Below are 18,541 nucleotides of genomic sequence, written 5' to 3' on the forward strand. Positions count from 1 at the left end.
GCTAAATTTAAAAGTAATTAAAAACTGCCCTTGGCGAAGTGGGATTTAGAAAATAAATGCAACAGTGAACTCTAGTCTTAATTCTCTAAAGACGATCTTCATCAGAACTTTTCTAGCTCTGTGTCCAAGGTTAAAAAGGTAAAAGGCCTGTTTCTCTCAAAGTGAACGAGGCAGTACTACAGCACTCAAGTGCAAAGACCCTTGCAGCTTTTCCTGTTTATTGAGAGCTTTAACCAAGTACAACCAAAACGGGACGGAGGGTGGTGAACAGAGTTGAGTTTTTTAAGAATCCCGTGTGATCCTGGCTTATTAATTCACTTTTGTTTCAAACAACTCCATGACTTCAGCACCCTCAGGGTGGTTTCTGGCTGTAGTTTCCTTCTAGAAGGAGGAGGTGTCTGTTTCTGCCATTCAGATGGAAACACTGTCTCACAAGGCTAGACTAGTGAGAACATGAAGGAAGTACAGTCTTTGTTTTCATCTTAAGGAATTCTTTTTGAATTACTGCCCTTTTACAAACAACACTGGTCTCCATCTGGCCCTAACTAATCTCTCTGGATCTTAGTTTCCTTATCTAACTAAAGGGTCCCTAAGGTTCCTTCCAATCTGAAGATTTTAGCAGCATTAACCATTACACAAAAAGCAAAAGGAAGCACTGGACAAGGGTCACTGTGACACTGATTTTCTGAAATCAAAGCACCATACAAATATTTGTTGGTGTTCTGGCAAATATCTGAATCCTCTCACCCAGTTGCTATGAAAATTATTGTTTTTCAGTGCCAAAGAGAACTGTGCTATCAATACACTAATTTCAGTTCTTACTAGAAGTCTTGTGTCCTGAGACCCTAGACCAGAGGAGATCTGCTATGAGGGTCCTTTCAGAAGTAGTCTAGAAACCTGCAGTAACTATCCATTGTTCTTTCACACAGTTTCAGCCCTGACTCATGAATGACCTTTCTTTGATCATCAAAGATAATAAAAGTTTGTTTTTTAAAGAAAAATTATTTGTTTTCCTATGGAATCTTAGTGCTCTTGGTACTGCTTATGGAAAAAAAAAGAAAAGGCAAGCTTTAGAATTATAACAAAAACTAGTATTAGTGTTCAGGATACACATATCCTTTGCCATACAGTCTCACGTTACCTCATTTAATTATTGAATCATTATTATTTTGTACACTTTTAAAGATGTAGAAACAGATGCTCAGAAAACTGGAGCAACTTGCTCAAGGTCATCTAGCTGGCAGGAGGCAGAGTAGAAATCAGCTTACATGGTACTGGCATTTTAGAGCCTTCAGCTTTCCATTAAAATAATCAAAAACATTCCCTTTATTATTCACAGTTCTTCAGAAGTCAAGACGTAAGGGAGCTAACATTTGGGTTACTTTGCTCTATTATTCTTAAATATAAAACCAAGAATACACTTTACTACTTTCAGTACTCATAAATTCCTGAAGATTTCTCTCTGTTTCCATTATTGCTGTTCTGAAACTCTTATCCACCACTTCTACTGCAATGAAAGTCCATGTAATTTTAAGCCAATGGAAAAAAAAAAAAAAACTGATTACTTTAATCTTTGTTCTAGGATTGAATTAAAACATTACCACATATGAATCATTTAGACACAGCTGGGCACACCACTGGTGCTCCATAAACAGCCGCTAAGCTTTTTTTGGGAGAATATCTTGGCTTAATCACACAAACTAAAGCTGTGTCAATTTCACGTCAGAGGCCCTGAGTCCTCTGTGTCTTAGAACGCCATCTGCCCTGATGCAACCATCCTGAGAACCAAGCTCAAATGCTGTCTTAAGAATCTACCCCAGTGGGAATTCCCTGGTTGTCTAGTGGTTAGAGCTCTGCACTTCCAGTGTAGGGGGCACAAGTTCAATCTCCTGTCAGAGAACAAAGATCGAACATGCTGTGTGGCAAGGCAGCAGGAAAAAAGAAAACAAGAATCTACCCCAGCCTCTCCTGGAAGAGTTTCAAAGCAGATTCTGAACACGGGTAAGCCAGGACTGCTCTGGTCAACCATTATTACCTCATCCTGCAACTTCATGGCAGTCAGACGGGACTTTTCTGCCTCTAGAGTTTTCTCCTTCAACTGTCTTTGCATCTCCGCAAGTTCCCTGCGATTTTTCTCCTTGTATTCATCCAGTTGGTTCTGGAGCTCCAGCGTTGATGTGCGGGACACTTCGACAATGTCGGCCATCTGGAGAAGTGACACAGGTGTGAACCCTGCCCCACCCCACCCCCACCCCAGCCATGAGGCTCCATCTGGAGCCTGGGAGTTAGGCCTGCACCCCATCTCAACACATCTCCTCTTCTAGCCCCCCAAAGTCTACAGATCATGGTCTGCCCGGATTAGTCGCCTCTAATGTGCAAGTTGCATGGCGACATGAATAGGCCTATCTCTGGAGCTAGATTCTGGGTCCTGAGTCCTATTCTCGCTCTGCCACTTAACAACTATACAACTAGGGCATTACTCGCCCTCTCTGGGCCTCTGCAGTGTACTCACTAAAAACACTGAAGGCATAATCTATACCTTGGCAGGGTTGTTGTCAAAATTAAAACGATGCAGACAGAATTCTACTTAGATATCAGTGAGCTGGTAAACTGACTGACACAGAGCAGATGTCAGAAACTGGCCAGCGTTCAGGGAAGCTTCTAGAACATGGGGAGTCCATTTGGCTCTGTGCCTTTCCCCTTCTGGATGTTTTAGGATAGAGGGGAGCAGAGAAGCCACGACTACTGGGCTTTAAAACTGCCTTTCACGCTCCTAGACAAGAAAGGTGAAGCAAGTACATCAATTATGCACAAAGGCAGAGGTTCTGATTGAGGTACCATCTGCGACATCTGCACTGACAATGCCAGGCTTCTTTGGGTAAGGGATGAGAGGAACTGGGCCCAGGGTCCAGGGGGTATTCTCTAAACTAGTTTCTCTGTAACTGGAATTATCAACAGGCCTGAAGAGCTGCTTCAGGGGATCTGCAAATCCCAGACACATTCGTGCTGAGACACACTGCAGGTCTGCTCAGCTCTGTCAGGCCCTCCAGCATGTTGGGGGGTGAAGGGGCTGGGCCCCATGCCCTCCCCAACTCCTGCCCCTTACCTCCTTCTGCAGTTTCTCAATGGTCTTGTCAAGGTGCCATCGCTCATTCTCCATCTCATTCTTCAGTCTCCTTAATTGCTCCTTCTGCTCGGCCTCGTCTTTGAGCCTCTCAGACAACTGCTTCTGTTCCTGGGTGGCCCGGCTCAGATTTCTCTGCAGATGGCAAGGAAAGGACAGTCCTGTCACCTACCTGCCAGGGCAGCTGCAGGGACGGGTGGCAAAGGGAGTTTCATAGCCACACCACAAAGCAATCAGACCTGCTACATCACTGATAAGGATAAGGATCTAAATAAAGCCATTACAGAGACACAAGGACATTGTCAGCTCTGAAATTTAGGGACCAAAATGGAAGCTGACTTTACCAAAAACACAGGCAGGAATGAAGGAGCAGATAAAGGATGCATTACAGAAATACAGAAAACGGCCAAGGTTGCTGGGGATGGTGATTCAGGATAGTATCCAAAAACCTGGCAGAGCTCATGCTCAAAAACCGCGGGGAAGTTATACAGAAGACTAACTTCGACCCATGCGGCAATTCACATCCTGTGATATACAGCATTGCACCTAATGTTCCAGCATTGTCTCTGCTATGTAGATGGTTCTTACAATTAAAATAGCTAAAAATGAAACTATAAGGAAAGAGGAATTGTCCCATGGGCCAAGATTCCTTGGGTAGGGGGAGTTATAATCAACAATCCCTGAGATGGACTCACACACAGAAGAGGAGGAATCTGGCAATCTACAGGCTGAGGAGCCTGCTGGACAGGAGGTACGTAATAGAAGACACACTCATTAGGAAAAAGACAGATGAGTGGTTACTTAGTGAATCACACCAAATATTAGTACTTCTTACAAAATGTAACATCTTGGGTGCAATATTTCCCCTGGGTTCCTCTGTGGCTCTCATCTCACAACATTATACAGACTGATGTCCTTTATGTAAAAAAAAGAACATGCAATTCTAAAAGAAAGAAAAAATCCTAAGGTATCTTAGGAACACTATAGTAGCTTCTTTAAATGGCTAAGAATGAAGAGCTGTGGCATAAAGATATCATGAAGGGGCACAGCTTAGAATAGCGGAGCGTAACCCAAACACAGCTAGATCATAAGAAAAATGGCATCAGGCACTGAGGACTGAATGTGAGTTAGTACAGGTACTGTTTGGGACCTACTCAAGTCTTGTGTCCCTGCAGAGGCTGTATAAGGACAATGGTTATATTTGTACAGTGCTTAACAGGTTACAAGCTGCAGTCACATGCAGTAACTCAGGCATTTTGAAATCAGAAAGCACTTCAGGCGCTTCTGGTTTCCAAAGTTTTGGAACAGATCCACTGGCCAGCCACATGGCCTGGGGCCAAAAAGCCACCTGTGGAGGACTGTGCTCAGAGAAACAAGCCAGCACAGCCAGGCCACTGCAGTTAATTGCTGCAAGGAACCAACATCAAAAAAAGCAGTTGGGGAGAGCGGATGGAAGGAGGGAGTCAGGAGTTCAGTGTGGGGCAAAGAGCAGGACTGAGAGCCACCATGGTCAGCGTGGCTCACACCAGACGGAGGGTCGGGTCAACCCTGGGACTCATGTTTGTGGTTGATTTAGTGTGTTGAGAGCAAGGGGCAGCACACAGGGCAAGGTAAGTGAGGTATGGTTCCACTGTGTGGGAGCAAACTCTCAGGAACAGGTATCTCAGAATGTCAATTCTTGGAAAACAACAAATACAGAGGGATACCAGCTTCCCTGGTGGCTCTGTGGTAAAGAGCCCGCCTGCCAACGCGGGAGACGCAGGCTCGATCCCTGGGTCAGGAACATCCCCTGGCGAAGGGAATGGCAACCCACTCCAGTGTTTTTGCCTGGAGAACCCCATGGACAGAGAAGCCTGGAGGGCTACAGTCCATGAAGCCTGAAAAGAGTCAAATACGACTTAGTGGCTAAACCACCACTCACAGAGGGACATCATCGCCTTCCCGTAGAAATGCCAGGATACGACTCAGCCCCTACCCCTACAGATCCCCCAACCTCTCTTTCTTCCTTTTGGATTCCAAATCTCAGGGGCTCCAGGCCAAAAGACAAGCCAGCCTTGACTCCATTCAGCCCCCACATGGTGAGAGCTCTTCTGCTTTACCTTTGGCTCAGGATGGGTTCCGCTACCAACACCCGCTTCCCTGGCCCCGGCTCTGCTCCTGTGCTACTGGAAACTCCTGAGACGCAAACAATCTGAGCTGGGCTTGACCAACACACCTCGTCCCAACTTTAACACATACACATTTGCCTAGAAAAATAATTTTGCTAAATCATTTTTTAAATATTTCTTGCATGCTTGCCTCTATTGCATGGCAGTAAGATCTATAAAGGCAAGGAAGAGATTTTTTATCTGAGTATGTCTCATAGTCCAGATTCACTATTAGGCATAGGATAAAAAAACTCTGTGGTTGCAAATTAACTCCTATCCCCAAAAGTGATCTAAAGATTTCTTATATCGGAATCACCAAGCAAGGGTGGTGGACTCCTTATGTAAAATGGAGAATCTAGCCCTTTCTGATGGAATCGCCATTTTTCTTAGAGTGGAGCCCACACATTCGCATCTGAAAGTGTTACCCAGATAATTCTGATATACTCAAATGTGTAGAAATGCTGTTCAAACAATGCTCTGCCTCTTCGGAGATTCAAGAAATAGGTACTAATAAGTCACTGCTGAGAAAATATGTCCCAAATTCCCATGAAAAGCAGCAAACTTGGCAACTTTGCATTTAGGAGTTAGGTGTGAAATGCTCTAGAGCTAGTGACTGCATTTCCAAAACCAGCCGTACAAGTCTCTTGACCAACACTGGGACAAAATTTGAGGAAAATCTGTCAGAGTGGAGAATCTAGAACACAAGGCTGGTAGACGTACAGTGAGTGCCCTTGAGCTTGGGGACCATTATCTCAGCAGATGCAAAGCCTTTTACTGTATGGCTGAGCAACGCCTCCATGAGTCCGTATTAACAATAACTATGTGGCAGGTGAGCAGAAGGGCTTGAGGGAATGGGAGGCTTGATCAAAGAGAACTGGATCTCAGAGCCCTTGACACATGTTAACCGTGGACTGTGACAAGCGTGGCGGCTTTCTTCTTCTGTGGTCTCAGTACACAGAAGTCTGCTAGGGTGGGAGGTACAGGCAAATAGAACATATATCATCATCACCCTTCCCTGAAGAAAAGAACTATGGCCCCCTCATCTGCAGAAGCCATTTCTCAAGGTAATCAAGAGACATCTTTGTCATGAACGCAGTACAAACAGGTTTACACAGCAGCCCAATCCTCACCCAAGTGGTTGGGCTGAAGTAAACCAAGAATAGTATCCCCTTTAAGAACTCCTGCTCTGTCTGACTGAGCCAGAATAAACCAGACCTGGGATTTCTTTGGAAGGAATGATGCTAAAGCTGAGGCTCTAGTACTTTGGCTACCTCATGCGAAGAGTTGACTCATTGGAAAAGACTCTGATGCTGGGAGGGATTGGGGGCAGGAGGAGAAGGCGACGACCGAGGATGAGATGGCTGGATGGCATCACGGACTCAATGGATGTGAGTCTGAGTGAACTCCGGGATTTGGTGATGGACAGGGAGGCCTGGCGTGCTGTGATTCATTGGGTCACAAAGAGTCGGACACGACTGAGCGACTGAACTAAACTGAAGTTCACAAGGTCTTCACCTACAATGTCAAGAAATATATTTATCACACATGAAGATGCAGCAGATTGTTAAAGGCACAAAAAATTTGAAATATAAAGTGCTTATGTGGGAAAAAGAAAAAAAAAAGTTACTCTCTCCTCTTCCTCTAAGGGTTAAGCTCCCTTTTGATTGTCAGTTTTGGGAGAGGCATGCAGAATGAACTAAAGGAATGACTGTTTGGTCCCCAAATTGAGAAAAAGCAAAGTAGTTTTGAGTGATAGTGTGTTTTTCATAGCACTACTTTTGAAACAAGATAATTCAGATAACGATGGTGAGATTGTTGGACACTCTTAAAATTCCTGCCGGATTATGTTGCCAGTGGTTAGCACAGCCACATGCCGCCTGAAGCAGTCTCACCATCTCAACACCACTGGGAAAACAGGCCTGAACAAAAGTAACCCGTCAGGGATAATTCTGAAGGCAGGGATGGAGATCTGGAGGTAGAGGCCAGCAGGGATCACATTAAGATCTTTAGACCTTGAGGCCATCATCTGTTCTTTCCACTGAATTAGCTGTGAGCTGCAGATTCACAGCTGGTGAACCACCTCCTTCTGTGTGAAAGTTTCTGGTTTGATAAAAGGATGATAAAGACAGAGCCTGTAGCAGCTGTACCCAGAGCCTGGTGTGGATATGACACAAAAGTGCAGATTTTTGCCCCCACAGAATACAAATGTTTTTCCTCTTTCTGTCCCCAAGCTCAGAGATGTAAACCCTGCACTTTGACTGCTGGGTTGTAGCCACCACAAGCCTTAAACAGCAGCACAGGGCAACTGCCATTCACACAAAATCAACCGAACAAGGGTTAGTAACAAAAGATCTAGATTAATAAAGAAAGAAAAAGAAATCCAAAGCTAAGACACCAAAATGAAGAAAATACAGACTTTACTGCATGCAAGAACAAGGTCTCTGTCCGAAGCCAAAGAGAAGGTGCAGATTTGGGGGTGAGGGCTCCCGAGATATGGCTGACCTGAGTGAACCCTGGTACACACGCCTCTAGTCCTGAGGAGATGATGCTGAGATGAAAGGAAAGCTGCAATTGGGCATTTACAAATTTGAATCCTGACTCAGCTCCTGACACTTTTCATGTGCCCCTGCCTCACCTCCCTTAAAGACACACAAGTCCTAGGGAAACACTTTAACAGACTCCTCTAAGACAGCTGCTCAAAACAACTGGCTTTTACCTCCTCAGAAACTCACCTGAGGAATGCATGATGCTGCTGGTTCTTTAAAATTCCAGAGCAGGTAAAAAGAAGGACATACCTGAATCACACTGAGGTCACTGGGCAAAGTATATTCAGAACCTCAGTGCAGACTTTGCTTTTTTTTTTTTTTTTTTTAAAGAACATACTTCAAACAATCTTTCTAACCTTCAAATGGGAAAAACTAATTTTCTAAGAATCTGCTGATTTTGAATACAGATAGCTATCCAGTTTCAAGCAAATGACTTCCTCGGGCTTCGTTTAATAGCCCTCTTGAAGGACTGTGCTCTGAGGCATCCATTTGCCCAGAGGAGAGAGGAAATCGGCTTCTGCCACAGAGCGACTCCACAGTGCCCTGGGGACTGATTCTGTTGGCCTTCTCACACAGTTCGCATTTTATCTTTGGAAAGCTGCCAGGCTCTTCCATGTCTGGAGGACTTCTCAGCCCCAGCACTACTGAAATCTGGGTGCTTCACAGCTGTGGGGGTGTCCTGGGCTGTGCAGGATAGGGAGCAGCAGCCCTGGCCTCCAATCACATAATGCCAGTAGCAACCCCCCAACCGTGGCAACCAACATCTCCAGACATTGCTGCAATGTCCCCCAGGTGAAAAAACACCAGTCTAGGGGTTTCCCTGGTGGCTCGATGGTAAAGAATCTGCCTGCCAATACAGGAGACACGAGTTCGATCCCTGATCCTGGAAGATCCCACATGTCGCAGAGCAACTAAGCCCCGTGCTCCACAACTACTGAGCCTGCTCTCTAGAGCCCAGGAGCCACAACTGCTGAAGCCCAGGAGTCCTAGAGCCCAGGCTCCACAACAAGAGAGGCCGCTGCAACGACAAGACACAACTCGAGAGTAGCCCATGCTCACCACAACCAGAGAACAGCCCACTCAGCAACAAAGAGCCAGCAGCCAAAAATAGACAAATAAGTGAATAAAAAGAACCCCTGGCTCATAGAGACAGTCGGAAGTCCATGATGGTTATTATGGAAGGAGCAGCCTGGAAGGACAGGACCAGTGGCGATCTGGACATGTCCCTCCTTCTCACGCTTCCTCTGTCGGGGGATAAGGACCCTCAATGTCTACCTGAGCCTCTTCCAGGTCAGTCTGCAGGGCCCTTTTGGCTGACACGGCTTCTTTCTCTTCCTTTCTTGCATGCAGAAGGGCCTCTTCTAATTGCCGAGTTTCTCCCTACAAAGAAACATGGAGTTAATGCACACTCAGATGGGTGCTGTGCCTAAGAAGCTGACTCAGCAGCATGAAAGGCAGGCAGGGGACATCCACAGACATAGCCAGCAGGGGCTACGGTCACCATACACCTGTCATGGGCCCACAGTAGCACAAAACAGATGTGTGTGCCTGTCTGCAGTGCCATTCTTAACCAGAAATGAACATCCAAACCAGTCATCTGAAATGATCTGGGGGAAGATACAGATATCCACCCTCAGCACAGGAGCATCAGCAACAACACTGAATGAACTCTAGTATGAATCAACTCAGTACTCAAGTACTGAATGAGCTCAGGCACACAGTCTGAGAAAAAGCCTTTCAGGTGATGTTAACGGTGACCATTTGGGAAACCTCTGTTAGAATACCCCTCCCATCACTTTTATTTTCTCTCTGTTTATTGTCAGCTGCCATTTCTCGCAGCTATCAGTGTGTGTCTCTTGCTAACGGTCTCCCACTGCTAGAGATCTGGAAAACCAGATAACTGATCTGGCAAAACTTGCGTGACCTCAAATCCATCAACCAACTGCTAAAAAAAGAAAAAACAGTCACGAGTGAGAGTGGGCCTGATGTTAGGGTTAAGATGCCCTTTTGGGGTGTCTGGAGGCCTCGGCTCAGTGTGAAAAGGTTGAGCACACCTGATGTCTGGGCGAATGGGGACCCCTGTGCCTGCACCTGAGCTCCCCACGCCAACTCCATCAGACCTGTTGCAGGCCTGTTCAAAAGCCGTCTCCCATTTGCACCATGCACAGAGGAACAAAAGCAATGGTTTACAGACAGGCAGTCACAGCCACCTTGACCTTTTCTACTTGATTATGATAATAAATCCCTTTCAGCTTCTCAAGTCACTCACACAGGAGAGGAGGATCTGTGGCTGCCAAGCCCAAGCTGGGGGCCCAGCAAGCCTCACCTCACACTTTTTGAGCGTCTCCTTTGCTTTGGCCTCGTCATCTTGAAGGTCAGCAAGCTGCCTCTGCAGCCGAGCCACAGTGCGCTCCAGCTCTTCCACACTCCCCCGCAGCTTCTCGTTCTCCTCCTGCAGAGCCTTCACGCGCATCTCTGCCCCCACCTGGGTTTGCTCTGCAGTACTGCTCCGACTGGCCAGGACCTCGACGTTCTGGTAAAGACGTGGAACAGGTGAGCATGGGAACCATAGTCAAGGCCCAGCTCCCAGCTTCAAGGATGGCTGACATTTTTTAAAACCCACTACGTTCTGGGCACCATGCTAAGCCAGGGATCAGCACCCTACAGCCTACAGGTCCAGCCCACCACCCATTATTAAAACTAAAGTGCCAGGACTTCCCTGGCGGTCCAGTGGTTAAGACTATGCTTCTAATGCAGGGGACGCAGGTTCGATGCCTGGTTGGGGAACTAAGATCCTACATGCCACAGAGCAACCAAGCAACCAAGCAACTAACTGGCCCCAGGGGGGCCAGAGCACTGCAACCAGAGAGAGCTCGTGCACTGCAACAAAGATCCTGCATGTGACGACTAAGAACCAGTGCAGCCAAATACACAGATAAAATTTTAAAATAAATCAGGTGTTACTGGAACTCTGCAGCATCCATTTGGGGACATACTATCTATGACCGCTTTCATGGTATAACAGCTGTGTCAGGACTTGGGGCCAAAGTTTAAAATATTTACTATCTAGCTGTTTACAGAAAAGTACTGCAGAACCATACCAGTGTCCTTGACATGAAATTTCAACCTTTTAACAACTCTAGGAGGTGGTTGCTATTCTCTTTTTTATTTTTTGCTTCACTGGGTCTTCATTGTGTGCGGGCTTTCTCTAGTTGTGGCAAGCGGGGGCTACCTTCTAGTTGTGCTGAACGGCTCCTCATTGCAGTGGCTTCTCCTGTTGTGCAGAGCACAGACTCTAGAGCATGTGGGCTTCAGAAGTTTTGGCTTGTGGGCTTAGCTGCCCCACAGCTGGAATCTTCCCAGACCAGGGGTCAAACCCCTGTCTCCTGCATTAGCAGGCAGATTCTTAACCAATGGACCACCAGGAAAGCCCAGGTGGTTACTCTTCTTAAAGACAAAGAAACTGGCACTTGGGTAGACTGAGGAACTTGTCCAAGTTTATGTAGGAGGAAATGTATTCAAGCAGAACAAATCTAGAACCTAGTCTTATAACCACCAGTGAGTTTGCTTTCCTGATCCCTAATCATGTACAGCTCTTGTGAAGGGCAATTTGTGCTTGTAAGTTTTTTAAAATGTCTAACATAAAATGGAAATTAAAATATGCTTAAATTATGATATAGTTCCTTGTGCAAACTCTAGGTAGTCTCATCTGAAAATGAGAATGTGCAGCCCACAATCCATAACTGAAAGGAATGGCAACAATTACAGAATGATTACTGTTAATTTCAGATATCACATGGGCTTTTATTTTTTGGCTCGGCATCTTAAAAGTCACACATCTTGGAGTGTGAAGTCAAGTGGGCCTTAGAAAGCATTACTATGAACAAAGCTAGTGGAGGTGATAGAATTCCAGCTGAGCTATTTCAAATCTTAAAAGATAACGCTGTTAAAGTGCTACACTCAACATGTCAGCAAATTTGGGACACTCAACACTGGTCACAAGACTGGAAAAGGCCAGTTTTCACTCCAATCCCAAAGAAGGGCAGTGTCAAAGAATGTTCAAACTACTGGACAATTGCGCTCATTTCATATGCTAGTAAGGTTATGCTCCAAATCCTTCAAGTTAGGCTTCAACAGGACATGAATCGAGACCCTGGTGATGTACAAGCTGGGTTTAGAAAAGGCAGAGGAACCAGAGATCAAACTGCCAACATTCACTGAATCATAGAAAAGGCAAGTGAATTCCAGAAAAATATCTACTTCCACTTCATTGACTACGCTAAAGCCTTTAACTGTGTGGATCACAACAAACTGTGAAGAATTCTTCAAGAGATGGGAATATCAGATCACCTTACCTGCCTCTTGAAAAACCTATATGCAGGTCAAGAAGCAACAGTTAGATTCAGACATGGAACAACAGACTGGTTCAAAATTGGGAAAGGAGAATGAGAAGGCTATACACTGTCGCCCCGATTATTTAACTTCTATGCAGAGTATAGTATGTGAAATGCCAAGCTGGATGACTCACAAGCTGGAATCAAGACTGCCAGGAGAAATATCAACAACCTCAGATATGCAGATGATATCACTCTAATGGCAGAAAGTGAAGAGGAACTAAGGAGCTTCTTGATAAGGGTGAAAGAGGAGAGTAAAAGGGCTGGCTTGAAACTCAACGTTAAAAAAAAACAACTGAGGTCATGACACCCACTCCCATCACTTCATGGCAAACAGAAGGGGAAAAGCAGAAGCAGTGACAGATTTCATTTTCTTGGTCTCCAAAATCACCGCAGACAGTAACTGAAGCCATGAAATTAAAAAATGCTTGCTCCTAGGAAAGAAAGCTATGACAAACCTAGATAGCTTAATAAAAAGCAGAGACATCACTTTGCCACAAAGGTCCATATAGTCAAAGCTATGGTCTTCCAGTAGTCATGTATGGATGTGAGAGTTGGACCATAAAGAAGACTGGGCAATGAAGAATCGATGCTTTCAAATTGTGGTGCTGGAGAAGACTCTTAAGAGTCCTTTGGACTACAAGGAGACCAAACTAGTCAATCTTAAAGAAAATCAACCCTGAATATTCACTGGAAGACCTGATGCTGAAGCTGTGTTCCAATACTTTGGCCACCTGATGCAAAGAGATGACACACTGGAAGAGACCCTGATGCTGGGAAAGACTGAGGGCAAGAGGAGAAGGGAGAGACAAAGGATGAGACAGTTGGATGGTATCACTGCTCAATGGACATGAGTTTGAGCAAACTCTGGGAGACAGTGAAGGACAGAAGTACTGCAGTTCATGGGGTCACAAAGAGTTGGACAAGACTTAGCGACTGAACAGCAACAGCCTAACTTTCCCATCAAGAGATAAGAGACTACAAAGATACAGTTATCCTTACACACGTAAGGATAAACATGTAGTTCAAGGGCATAAAACTAACAGTCCAAAGCTCAGCCCGTCCACTGATTCTCAACGAGCCAAGCCAAATGCAAAAGAATGAAGTTAGATCCCTTCCTTACACCACACATAAAAATTAACTCAGAATGGATCATATACCTAAATGTAAGATCTAAAACTATAAATCTCTTCTAAAAGAAAACACTGGAGTAAATATCATGAGCTTGAATTATGTAAGGCTTCTAAGATACAATACCAAAACACAAGTAATAAAAAAAAAATTAGATCTTATCAAAATCAAAACCTTTCATGCTAATGATAACAAGAAGGTGAAAAGATAATCCACAATAAGAGGGAAAATATTTACAAATCATATATCTGATAAACAACTCATATTTAAAATACATTAAGAAATCTTCAATAAAAAGACAACCCAATTTTTTTAATGACCAAAGGATCTGAACAGACACCTTTCAAAGAATATATATATATATATATTCCATATATATATGAAAGAAAAAATGAAACTTAGTCACACAGTCATGTCCAACTCTGCAGTCCTATGGACTGTAGCCTGCCCAGCTCCTCTGTCCATGGAATTCTCCAGGCAATAATACTGGACTGGGTTGCCATTTCCTTCTCCATGGGGTCTTCCCGACTTGAGGACAGAAACTTTTCCCCAATTAAGAAAAGAAATGTATTTTTAAATGCTTAGTGGGAAGGCATAGACTGAGTTCTGGTTTACTGATACAACTCTGAAGAGAACCTCAATTTGCTAGCATAAATTTTCACTCCACTCTCAAGCTTCTAAACAGTTCCTAAAGTCCAACAAGTACATGAGAAGATCCTCCTGGTGGTCTAGTGGTTAAGACTCTTTGCTTCCAATGCAGAGCATGGGAATTCAATCCCTAGTTGGGGAACTAAGATCCTACATGTCATGCTCTGAGGCTAAAAATAAATAAAATTATGTTTGTTTTTTTTTTAAATAATAGCTAATGGTGGGGAGGATAAAGAGAAATCAGAACCCTCATATGATGGTGGTGAGAATGCAAAATGGTGTGGCCACTTTGGAAAACAGCCCCCAAAAATGCTCAAAATTTTAAAGGGTTATCATAAAGTGAATTTGCTCAGTCGTGTCCAACTCTTTGCGACTGCATGGACTGTAGCCCACCAGGCTCCTCCATCCATGGAATTTTCTAGGCAAGAGTACTGGAGTGGGTTGCCATTTCCTTCTCCAGGGGATCTTCTCAACCCAGGGATCGAACCCTGGTCTCACGCATTGTGGGCAGATGCTTTACCGTCTGAGCCACCAGGGAATCCAACAATTCCACTCCTATATATATATACCTAAGAGAAATGAAAACATACAGCCACATAAAAACTTGCGCAAAAACCCCACAATAGTATTGCTCATGGTAGCCAAAATGTGGAAACAGCCTAAATATTCCTCAACTGGTGACCGTGACCGTGACCACGTGTGTTCACTCAGTCATGGCCAACTTTTTGCAACCCCATGGACTATAGCCCACCAGGCTCCTCTGTCCATGGAATTTTCCAGGCAAGAAATTGGAGAGGGTTGCTTCTCCATGGGATTTTCCCAACCCAGGATCGAACCCATGTCTCTTGAGTCTCCTACATTGGCAGGCAGTTCTTTACCAGCTGAGCCATGGTCTGTCCATGTGATGGAATATTATTTGGTCCTAAAAAAGGAATAAAGTACTTATACATGCTACAACACAGATGAAGCTTGAAAACATTATGCCAAGTCAAAGAAGTAATTCATAAAAGGCCACATATTAACATTTATATAAAATGTCCACAATAGGCAATTATATATAGATGGAAAAATAAATTAGTGGTTGCCTAGGCCTGAGAGACAGAGAAGGCAATGGCACCCCACTCCAGTACTCTTGCCTGGCAAACCCCATGAATGGAGGAGTCTGGTAGGCTGCAGTCCATGGGGTCGCTAGGAGTCGGACATGACTGAGCGACTTCACTTTCACTTTCACGCATTGGACAAGGAAATGGCAACCCACTCCAGTGCTCTTGCCTGGAGAATCCCAGGGACACGGGAGCCTGGTAGGCTGCCGTCTACGGGGTCACACAGAGTCGGACACGACTGAAGTGACTTAGCAGTAGCAGGCCTGAGAGAAATGAGAAGACTGGGAGATGACACCTAAAGGGTACAGGATTTGGAATTAAAATATACACACTATATAAAACAAATAACCAATAGGGATATACTATACAACACAGGTAACTATATGAAATATTTTTAACAACCTAGAATGGAAAAAAATCTAAAATAGAATATACCTGAACCACTGTGCTGTACACCTGAAACTAACACACCATTGTAAAAACACTAATTCAACAAAAATTCTTAAAAGTCAGGATATGGTGCATAGGAAGTTAAATACTATACAGCATATGATTCCATATACTGTTTTAAAACAATATATGTATCATATATATATATATATATATATATATATATATATATATATAATTTGTCTCTAAAAAGTAGAGGGTTTTGTTTGGGGTGATGAAAATGTTCTAAAATTTTAGCGATGATTGCAGAACTCTGTAAACATGCTAAAAGCCACTGGTTTTGCAGTTTAAATAGTCAAATTGTATGCTAAGTATCTCAATACAGCTGATTTTCAAAAAGAGGAAAAACAGGATGAAGGAAACCTAGAGACTGAGTCGGAAGGAGGGGATGGAGGATCTGAGGTCTGCTGAGGCATCAGTGAGAGAACAAGAGGCTAAAGATCTTTGCCTCAATTTTCTGGTGAAGGCAAGAACACGTACACGTGCAGTCCGTGATCTTCCATTCCCTCAGAAATCTCAGGAAGAGCAAGGATACTGAAAACCAGACCTGGTTTAAGCTGGATTTGGGCGTATCTGGCACCCTGACACGCTAGATAAAGGATGCTATGCTGTACTTTGATGTTTAGATTTCGGTCTTTTCTCTGTTTGAAAGCTGCAGGACACATCCTGAGTCCATTCATTCATCTCGGGAGGATAGACCAGGCAGGTTATCACTCGGCATCTGGCAGCAGGGTCTGCCCCAATCCCAACTCTCACGTTCACAGGCTGAGTGTGACTCTACAGGAGCATGTACGTGTTGAGGTGCTTTGTCCTGTTTTGACTATTTGTAAAATGATAATGTGTTTTGCTTTATGTCTCCGTAGTGTGGCAAACCACATTATGTATACAAATAAATTTAACTTACACCTCCCTTGGCAAGACTTTTCACAGCCATTCCCCCTGTTCCTGCCCCTACCCTACCACCACACCGCCAATCCACGATTTCATATAAAGTCCACAGGATAAGACTGCTTTTCCTGAAACCAAACCTAATTCACTTATAGCAGTGCTGGAATCTGAAAGAATAAAATCACATCCCTTTATTCAAGGCAAGTCCTACATGCAATTTCTTCTCCATGACTTCCCAGGAGAGACTCCAAAAGCTCTTCCAACTCTGAACTCTCATCTACGCAGATCTTTTCCAAACACTTCAGTCTGTATCTCACGACTGTGTCAAAGGCAGGAGAACTCTCCCAGGACCTGAGTCAGTAAAGATCTACTTTGACATGTCACTGGGGACAAACAATGCTGACCTCACTGGATTAACTAATTGCCAATACTTTTTGTTTCTGTGATTCTTTGAACTCAGGTGTTGGATGTCACAGCGAAAGCAGGGAGGATGTTCCATCATGTGTGTGTGTTCAGTTGTGTCCGACTCTTTTGCAATCCCATAGACTGCAGTCCACCAAGTCTCCTCTGTCCACAGAATTTTCCAGACAAGAATACTGGAGTGGGTTGCCATTTCCTCCTCCAAGGGATGTTCCCAAACCAGGGACTGAACTCGCATCTCTTGCACACCGTTCGTAACGTTTTCATTTAGCTACATCATGTGCTCTATGTAATATCTAACTGTAAAAAAGATCACATGGATTTGTCTTTTAATATCTTATGTATTATTCATTCAGACAAGCCGTAAGAAATAGTTAACAAATATCAACTCTAATTCCACTCCAAAAGGTTGGAAACACTACACTAGGTCATCACCACAAAGGCAAAAATAGCAGATGTTCTCTTGTTTTTCAAGGTTGAACCATTCGTTAAAACTGCCTGGGAGCATTTCTTCACCTATCAGGCGGCCAAGGTCAAGAGGTCGGAGAACACAGTGTGTGGTGGTGTAAGGAGCAGGTTCCCTCATCCACAGCTGCTGGGGCTAGAAACTGGGATGGGCTCCTGGAGGGTGACTCAGGGGCATCCATCAGGAATATAACGTACCTTTCCTTTGACCCAGCAACTTCTCTTCCAGCACTTACTTACCCTACAGGTGTGTAAAATGACATATAAACAGGATTATCAATAGCAGCACTATAATACTGACAGACTGAAAATAACTAAATGCAAATCGATCAGGCACTTGTTATATAAGTTACATCAGTTCAATGATATCCCGTGTAGGTGGGGGAAAAAAAGGTGGCGGGGTGAGGGGAGGAAATAAGATCACACAAGGAGCATACAGTGCACAGACTCGTACGCCTGGTGTGCTTCTGTCTGTATAAAGACGACTCCTGAGAGCCCCCTGGACTGCAGGAAGATCAAACTAGCCAACCCTGAGGAAATCAACCCTGAATATTCATTGGAAGGACTGATGTTAAAGCTGAAGCTCCAATACTCTGGCCACCTGATGTGAAGAGCCAACTCACTGGAAAAAACCATGATGCTGAGAAAGACTGAGGGCAGGAAAAGGGGGCAATGGAGGATGAGACGTTTGGATGCCATCACCAACTCAATGGACATGAGTTGACGGACATGGACAAACTGAGAGACGGTGAAAGACAGGGAAGCCTGGCGTGCTGCAGCTCATGGGGTCGCAAGAAGTCAGACACGACTTAGCTCCTGAATGAAAAGAAATAAGGGGTAAATATGTATTTACTGGGTTATACAAGAAACTGGTGACTCTGGCTAGCTGCAAAGAAGGGAAGTGGGGCTATGAAAAAAGGCAGTGAGAGGTAATCCATTGCAACCCTCTTATAACTTTTAAATTGTGAACTATGGAAAGTCAAGAAATATTTTTAAATGTTTAAATAAATATAATTTCTGTTGAAAAGACGAACAATGGCCATAGGCTACTTGGAGGACAACTACCTCTGCAGTCCAGTTCTCACCTCCTCCGGCCTCTAGAAAACCCTCTCCCAGCAAATTCTCAGATACCTCCAGGCCATGAAAGATTGCGGAGCAGGAGCCGGGGAGCAGCTGTACAAACAGAGCAGAGTGCCAACTCTCCCACGCTGGTTTACATAGTTAA

General features: G+C 44.4%; 1 protein-coding gene across 3 annotated transcripts in view; it reads right to left on the reverse strand.

Annotated features, from left to right (window-relative positions):
• Positions 1-18,541, reverse strand: part of CGNL1 (cingulin like 1) — a 167,419-nt gene that overhangs the window by 20,678 nt on the left and 128,200 nt on the right. For all 3 annotated transcript variants that reach the window (XM_052646440.1, XM_052646439.1, XM_052646438.1), the window contains exons 9-12: positions 10,144-10,350; positions 9,093-9,197; positions 3,107-3,259; positions 2,036-2,206 (exon numbers count right to left, since the gene is read on the reverse strand). In XM_052646440.1, coding sequence (XP_052502400.1) covers positions 2,036-2,206; positions 3,107-3,259; positions 9,093-9,197; positions 10,144-10,350 — 636 coding nt within the window. The remainder of the gene's footprint in view (positions 1-2,035; positions 2,207-3,106; positions 3,260-9,092; positions 9,198-10,143; positions 10,351-18,541) is intronic.

This window comes from Budorcas taxicolor, chromosome 10 (assembly GCF_023091745.1).
Source record: "Budorcas taxicolor isolate Tak-1 chromosome 10, Takin1.1, whole genome shotgun sequence".
NCBI classification, from domain to species: Eukaryota; Metazoa; Chordata; class Mammalia; order Artiodactyla; family Bovidae; genus Budorcas; species Budorcas taxicolor.